The following is an 8811-nucleotide window of genomic DNA, read 5'->3' as shown; positions in this document are numbered from 1 at the left end:
GTAGAAGATATCTGGGAAAACATTAGAAAAGGCTACATTGAGACAGCAGACAGCGTACTTGGGATGAAGGAAAAAGGACAAAAACCATGGATATAAGCAGAGAGTCTGGTAGAGGAAAGGAGACAATTGAACCTCCAAACCTAGCTACAGCAAATCAGAACGACTGAAAAGAAACTTAGGAAGCAAATATAGCATCAAAGACAGAGAGGTAAAACGCTGCATGAGGAATGACAAGAGAAAGTGGAGAGAAGACTTGATTACTGAAGCAGAAAGAGCAGCCAATAATGGACACATGGAAACAATCTACAAGGTAACTAGAGTACTAAGTATTAAATGAGATGAAAGGCCTGACAACAGCAATTAGGTACAAAGAGGGTAAGATCTTGAGCAGCCAAGGTGAAACAAAGAAAAGGTGGAGGAAGCACTTTCAAGAAATATAAATACTCAATGTATCTGGATATGAACAGCAGGAATATGTATGGTTTAGGGGTCAACACCTGAATTGTTTTACATGTAAAACGTATACGGTACCAATTTTGATGCACCAGATGCGCATTTCGACAAATAATGTCTCTTCAGTGATGCTCAACCGAAATGTTCAACAATTATGAAATAGTACAACAGAATACCCAATGCATCTTGACATATGCAGCAAGAATATATATCGTATATAGTATATTTAGCAAACACTTGCGTGTGGGTATTACTGTTTTATGACAGGATCTAGTTTCTTTTTAAAAAAAACAATTTTTCGTTTTGAATACTATTTTATATTAGCTTGCTCCAAAACGTGTGTCAAAAGAAAATTCGGATATGTAGTGTACTATCAATTGAAGGTGATAGAAATATCCTTTCTCACGTTTAACGAAAACGTTAACCATTTTTAAAGATTTTAAAGTATTTCAACTTTTAATTAATGCAAGGTGAAGATAACGAACAGTGATCAATCTCATAACTCCTACAAGCAATACAAAATAGATAGTTGGGCAAACACGGACCCCTGGACACACCAGAGGTGGGATCAGGTGCCTAGGAGGAGTAAGCATCCCCTGTTGACCGGTCACACCCGCCGTGAGCCCCATATCCTGATCAGGTAAACGGAGTTATCCGCAGTCAAAATCAGTGTGCCTATCTATCTCATGCTCTTATATTGACGAGAGGAGGGTTACTTGGGTAGCTGAATTCGAAGACTGTGAAAACGTCATCATTATTATCTAGTTAATCACGTGGAATCATCACTGAAAATTAGCTACAAAGCATATACAGAAGCAGCTTCCTATCCAATTAATTGAATCTGACAATCACAGACCAGGTAGGATATTAAATGTAATCCCAACTAACCAGGATATGTCACTTTAAGCTTTATTAGCTTTTGATTGATTAATAGGAAAGTAACATTATTTGATTATAAGGATTTTTAGATCAATGTATCTCAAGAAATGAGTTTTAAATACTCCTCTAGGTTCCATGCTACCGTCATCAGTAGGAAACCACTCATAACCAGGGTACATACCGAGAAAATCATAGCAGGTAAGATTTAATTTTCTTTCATATGAAATATTTATATTCTGTTTCTTGCCATTAAAGGAATGAAATTCAGCGTTAAGTACCCAAATAATTTTATACCCCTTTATCACACAAATCCAATGAAAAACTAGCTAATTTGCTAATCTGATAAAGTTGTGTGCTACAACAGATGGAATCATTTCTATCAGCATAACATCATTTGTTTTATCTCTGACTGGAAAAATCATTCAAGCAATTTAATGGTGAAACTAGCTTGCCAAGCTGGGTAGCTCAATTAAGTTCATGCATCAGCTGGATTGGAGTCCAGCAGGGGTTTTAATTTTTTTTTCCGGATTACTTTCTAATAAAACTGCAATTTTAAATAAATATGGTAAATGTAAGTTTATTTGATAACCAGAATTTCAAAATAGTATTGAACATATCCTTCACTTTCCATCCATATCAGATTTCTCTGGAGTGTTTTTCCTCCTTTAACAAAAATTAAGGATTATCATCGATACATGTACATTTGGGAAGTATATGCATAGTCAAAATTTGGATTAAGATATAAAATGTACGTATCGCTGGTGAGAAAATCGCATTAACTCTTTTGATACAGAAGCCGAATATTGTATTCTCTCTATCGAAAATAAATATATGTAATGACATAAAAGTATATAAGACAAATTTTATAAGCTACTTAACGTAAGTTTAAGTATGTATTGAATAAAAATTAAGGTTAGGGACGTCATGTCCGGTGTCATCAGATCATAATAAATGAGAGCGAGGAAAATATTTTTTTTATTATAAATTTCAAAATATAAGGCCCACGAAGGGTGTGACAGATCAACACGTATACTTACTCTGGTGTTTCCAGGGGTTCGTGTTTGCCCTATTTCAATTTTGCATTCTTTCTTGGATTTATGAGATCGATCACTGTCCGTTATCTTCACGTTTTCATTTCAAATGTATTCCGTAAAAAAGTAATTCGCAGTTTAACCAAATATAAATTTGCGCAATGAAAGACCATTTATACTAAGAAAATCTTGTCTGCTGTCTGGTAGCCATACAACATCTAAGATGTCGTTTTAATTTTGGCGGGAAGAAATGGAATCTCGAGTTGATACAGATAACCCGCATGTAATCTATCGTAAACTAGAATACTGCTTTACTCAACATTGGGACAGATAACCCGCATGTAATCTATCGTAAACTAGAATACTGCTTTACTCAGCATTGGGATTCTATGTAAATAGTGATAGAAATAGAGACCACCTACATGTATACAGACCGTCCCAGTAAATGGTATACCGTCTTAACAATTAGTTACAGATTTAAAATGTGTCATCTAAAACAGAGAATGCATGACTGGCACATATCGTTTTATATTCGTGAAGAACTACCAACTTTTAATGTTGAATTACAGGGGGGGGGGGGACTATATCAATGAAAATTTGTTTTATTGATGTGTTTACGACTTACGTCAGACATTCTTTTTTCTCTCTAAGATGTCTGGCGTCAGAACCGTGTAGCCATCTGCTTTGACCGTTATAAGATTAAGAGATGATTTTGCTAAATCTTAATGTACGTCATACTATATTAAAGTGGGTTTGGCAGGGACATGTGACCCATAATTTCTATTAGAAAAAAAGTGAAATTAAAATTTACGTATTTTAGATTGATAAAGTGTATAAAAATATTTGAAAATTCAATAACTTTGTAACGCCATGTTGCAAATAAGACATCTTTGCGGGAGATGAATTTTCATCATTGTTACTGACATACGAGATGCACATAGAGAAGAGTGTAGATTTCAGTGACGGAAACGGCTGTTGTCGCACCCAGTCCTTGGTCATTAGAGATGTGAAGCTCTGTTTGGAATAAGAGGCTTATATCTTTCATCAGAGTTAATTTTCGTTGATTATAACATGATGTTCCCCGTATTAATTTCTTCGGCAATAAGATATTTGACCAACAATCCGTAAGAGTTCACTTCCGACGAGCTGTATCCGCATTGCCATTATTTGATGTTTAAAATAGAATGGGTGTGAGTTATGCTGCTCAGATCCGCTTTTATGGCTCACAGTGAAAATACACTACATGTATTTCTTTTAAAACGTTCACCATCCAGCTCATGCAGTTAAGTTGGGTACATAACTATTCAATCACATTTAGAGAAACTTTTACCAAAATTATAAACTCCATGACCCATGAGTAAGTTTTCTAGTGCTAGAGCTTGGTGTTATGTCTCGAATAATACAAATCAAAAAGTGAAAATAATGAACAATGATCAATCAATCAGAATGCATAATTACGAGAAGAGTGCACACGAACCCTTGAACACACCAAACGTGGAATCAGGTGTCTAGGAGGAGTAAGCATCCCCTGTTGACCGGTCTCACTCACCGTTACAACCCCTATATCTTGATCAGATAAAGCGAGTAACCCGCGTCAAAATATAAGGAACGGCCTAACAATTGGTATGAAACACGTCAAACAGCATTAGACCCAGAGGTATCTTGTATTTGCAAATTAGGTCGTCATAACGACCAAAGAATTCGCAAAATGCTGATTTAAAATGAGACTGTTGAAATCCCGGTAACATTTTTTTTTCAGTAGACTGCCTCGATTTCAAAATTGATCATACGTTTTGCTGGTTGTTGTTTTTTTACGTTCCGTCGAAAATGTTTCACTCATATTGAGACGTCGCGAGCTGAAGGTGAAGTACCACAAATTTAGATCATGCTCTGGCTTATCGAATCAGCTGAGAGACATGCACTATATGCATGTGATAATGGAATACTAGCAGTAGCACAACACAAATATGGAAAGTTGATGATGGAAAAGTTGAAGTAACCTCTGTTGTCATAATGTATTTAGTTTGCTGTTAACATCTATGTTTAATAAAATATCCAAATAAGAAACAGATATGGAAGACTGCGATGTCTTTTATTTTGAGTTCACTTATATCGAATCGACATTGATTGATTGTATATTGTTTTACGTCCCTCTCGAGTATATTTCACTCATATGGAGACGTCACCATTGCCGGCGAAGGCCTGCTCCGGATTAGAATAGGTCCTCAGTACTCCTTACTTGTCGTTAGAGGCGACTAAATGGGCGGTCCTTCGGGTGAGACCGGAAAAAAACGAGGCCCCGTGTCACAGCAGGTGTGGCACGATAAAGATCCCTATCTGCTCAAAGGCCGTAAGCCTAAATTTTGCAGTATTCACCGGCAATGGTGAGGTCTCCATATGAGTGAAATAGTCTCGAGATGGACGTAAAACAATATTTAATCAATCATAGCAGTTAATATTTCTGTCTGGAGTAAAGATAGGGGCTTTGTAGATTTACTGGATCATGCCTTGTTTTGTTACTAAGGATTTTTATATTGTTTTGGAATCCATGAAATTAATGAAGAGAGAAGTTTTCTTAGAATTGGTAAATCCACGACCACTGGGTCCGAAGATCTGTGGCTAAGGCAGGTGCCAAAACCTTAATAAAATACTGGTATCCAAGCTTTAAACGTTTTCCTTACTCGGAGAAAGCTAGCAGGAAAACTGTATAGTCATAATGAGCAAGGATGCCTTTTCCAAACTGTGAAATTCAGGACCCCTTTCTCAAAACTGAAATTCATGAGCTCTAGCTCATGGGTTTTAGTTCTATGGCGGTACCATGAATTAAGAAAGTGAAACGCCAAATGATTCTAAAGTTTTCTCCCTACCCTTGCACAGCTTATAGAAAATCGATATGCATTCAATCACAGGCACTCGACATTTTAAATATCTATAATAAAAAAAATTGTCTTCCTGTAAACATAATATTCAAAAGGGATATCACGCCGCCATCTTGGTTTTCTGTTTTACCAGCTGCATCACTTAAAAAATTCGGAGAAAAGTTCGATATAATATGATAATTAGACCCCTACCGTTTAGAAGCAACTGTGTTTATTGTCTATAATCAACCGTCAAACATCGTCTTCTGCTTCTTAAATGCGAAAAATCGTTAAAAGGTAGCCGATAAATGGACTTTATTTCTAGTTCACCATGACGATGCGAGAGGTAAGACCTTGACAGAGTTGCTTCTAAACGGTAGGGGTCGAATTATTTATAATAGATATTTAAAACGTCGAGTACCTGTGCATTCAATAAAGTCATATACCGATATTGTTAATTTGGACGGGGCTACGTGGAATGATTCAATCATGGTTAAAAAATCGAAAGTTTTAAAAATATTCGTTATTCCTGAACATCTAGGAAGTTCATGCATAGTTACATTGAGCAAGGATGCCTCTACTTAAATTGTGAAATTATGTTCCCAGGGTCAAAGATCAGACACCAAGGAAGGGCTATAAGGATCATAGTACAGTGAAAATACCTTAAATGTTTACAACTTTTCCTATCTTTTCCTGAACATTTTGGAAATCAACTAAGTGTACAATCATATTGAGGATGAAGGCCTCTACCCACCTTTTGAATGATATGATCCTGTGTCAAAGGTTCGAGCTGTAGGGTGAGACTATGCGGGTCATACAGTCAAACTATAGCTATCTAAATCTGTAAAAACACTCCTGAGTATCAAGCACAATAACTGTTTATTTGATGGCAATTTGCATATAAAGTGAGAATGGAGATCCTTACCAAAGTTGCGAAATTCATAACCCCTGGCTTAATAGTTCTGGTTGGAACTCTATATAAGATAAGCGTCATATCTATAGAAACACTATTTACTCCAGAACTACTTATGGTTGGATAACATGTCATGATCCAGAGTCAAGGTCAAGGGCACTGTATTAAAAAGCAGTTAAAAGTTGTTTCCGGATACATTTCCGAATACTATTTTCATACTTAGCACAAACATTGATTATGTCCAGAATAATGAGAATTAAACATATTCCATGTTCACGAGGACATCCAGTTTTAAAATTGCACATTTGCACCACCACATCACAACATTTCTGTTTTATGTTCTATTTTGTGTGGTGCTCTATTTCGTGTGGTGCTTATGTAACCGTGAAAGTCCATAAGCCTGTTGCTACTATCGTGGAAATAGGCACGAAAAATGCATATAATGTAGCTTTACAATATATTCATAATTCTGATATATTTTCTTTATAGTTGATATGGCTTTGACTCCTCCGCAGACAACAGAATTTATTTTGGAAGGAAATAGTAGTGAAGGATCCTTCGACAATTCTACCACCACTGAGGTTGCAGACTCCTTGAAAAAAGCTATGGAAATTCTCTCCTGCACAAACTACTTTCTACAGCCACTATTTCTGATATTAGGATTGGCGGGACACACTCTGACTGTCATCATCATGCAGAGGAGAAGGTACAGTCAATTGGCATCTAGATTTTTTCTGATAGCCCTGGCACTGTCCGATTCCGTACTTCTGCTTACACAGGTCTTTAACAAAAATTTCGTTCTGACGTATCTCCGGATGGATGTTCGGGCGTTGTCAAGCGTCGGCTGTAAGGCTTTCTTTGTCATTTTCAAAACAGCGAAAATGTCGTCATCATGGTTTTTGGTCTTCATATGCTGGGAAAGATTTGTTGCTGTATGGTTTCCACTGAAAGCTAAATTTATCTGCACAAAACGTGTAGCCTGGGCCCTTATCCTGATTGTATATGTTCTCATAACCACGTACACGTCTGTTTGGAGCTACGCCTCTCAAATAACGAAAAAAAACATCTGTCACCCTGATGTGTATGACAAAACGAATACGTCCGAAGTTAGTCGATTCGGCACCTTTCTTATAGGAGGTCTGTCCATCTATTCACTAATTCCTATGATCTTCCTGATAACAATGACTCCTTTGATTGTATTGAAGCTTGCACGCCAAGGCAGGAAGCGGAAGTCCATGGTAGGAAAATCATACAGGAAGACGTCATCGTCCGATTCAAGCAGAACCACGTTCATGTTGGTAGGGGTCATGGTTGCCTACATTCTGCTCATCTCTCCTGTGACAGCTCTTCATATGAGTGCGTTTTTCTTACGGCTGAATGCTTTCGGGTCGAATGCATCGGGGTTTCTGATTTTCAAAGAAGTTTGTCAAATTTTGGAGCAAATAAACTATGCCATCAATTTCTATCTCTACGTTTTGACGTCAAGCCTATTTAGAGTCGGTCTTAAGGAATTATTCTGTTGTAGAAGTCAGGGACAGTTGTCACGTGGTAGGAGCTTCGGAAAGACTTCCTCTGGCTCAGATTTCCACAGCAGCAGAAGAACAATCAATGAATCAGAAGACATTTCAACAATCGCAAAATTACAAGTCGTATAGTTTTATAACTCGAAAACAAATTGATAATATGGTTCATTTGTTTATACTAGAATGTGTGTTGTATTAACAATGTTTTCTTTTTATGTAATGCTGTGACGTGATATTCTATTAAATTCAGCTAGTGATTTTGCTTGATACGTCATTCTCATTTCTGTTTTTCGTTACTATCGATTCATTGCATGATATATTTCAAAATATACGAAATCACATTCTATTCTAGGTGTACAATTTAATCACATAAAACCACGAATATTAGTTTGCATCTCCGAATATAAATCTTCTACGAGGTATTATTAACAATCATTTGTATGTGTATCGTGTTATATTTTCTAGGGGATGATGGTAAAAACGTCGTCGATATTGAAGGCCGCAGCAAGATATTTCTTTTCTTCTCATGTAGAAGCTTTTGAATAAACTATGCTTCATAAGAATATTAAAAATTCCTGCTCTTGGGAATTCCAACATACTGATTACGAAGATATTGTCAATGAGGAACTTCAGCATATTTTTAATTTCAACTTTAGAGTACTTGGGCGTGAAATCAAAGTAATTCTTAACAAAGTAATTTTTAGGATGACTGATCACTAGATACGAATATTTCCTTTTACCATTTTTGTTGAAGAAGGAACTAAACTTTAATTTATCGTAAGGAATGATTGTGTTACGTGTTGAAAAGTCATACGTTTTGGTGTTGTTAATTTGAGTAAGGTTTTGAGATTTCAAATTCACTTAAAGGTTCTTTTAATAAGAATTTTTTAGAATCCGTATTTGATTTACACCACTTCTGGCATATGTAGTAGCACAGTACGTTTGATGTTTCTCCTTCACAGCTCTTAATATTTCCGTGAGAAGGTTAGGCGCTTAGTAGAACATTTATTCGATCCATCAGTGTGGCTTTCTTTGTAAGGGTTTTTGTGAAGTTTATGAATCCAGTATATCCACCCCATTGACTGGGATATTAAATGTGTCTAAACTGAAGCATTATTCTTAAAGAATTTTATCTTTGATAGGGCAGATGGAGT

General features: G+C 36.4%; 1 protein-coding gene across 1 annotated transcript; it reads left to right on the top strand.

Annotated features, from left to right (window-relative positions):
- Positions 1-6628: 6628 nt before the first annotated feature.
- Positions 6629-7789, top strand: LOC125680046 (thyrotropin-releasing hormone receptor-like). Its single transcript, XM_056153451.1, has one exon. It carries the CDS (start codon positions 6629-6631, stop codon positions 7787-7789), a length of 1161 nt encoding a protein of 386 aa, XP_056009426.1.
- The last annotated feature ends 1022 nt before the right edge of the window (positions 7790-8811 follow it).

The sequence above is a fragment of the Ostrea edulis genome, chromosome 2 (genome assembly GCF_947568905.1).
Source record: "Ostrea edulis chromosome 2, xbOstEdul1.1, whole genome shotgun sequence".
In the NCBI taxonomy this organism is placed as follows: Eukaryota; Metazoa; Mollusca; class Bivalvia; order Ostreida; family Ostreidae; genus Ostrea; species Ostrea edulis.
The sequence above is the reverse complement of the archived record's forward strand: the minus strand, read 5'-3'. Positions and strand labels throughout refer to the sequence as shown.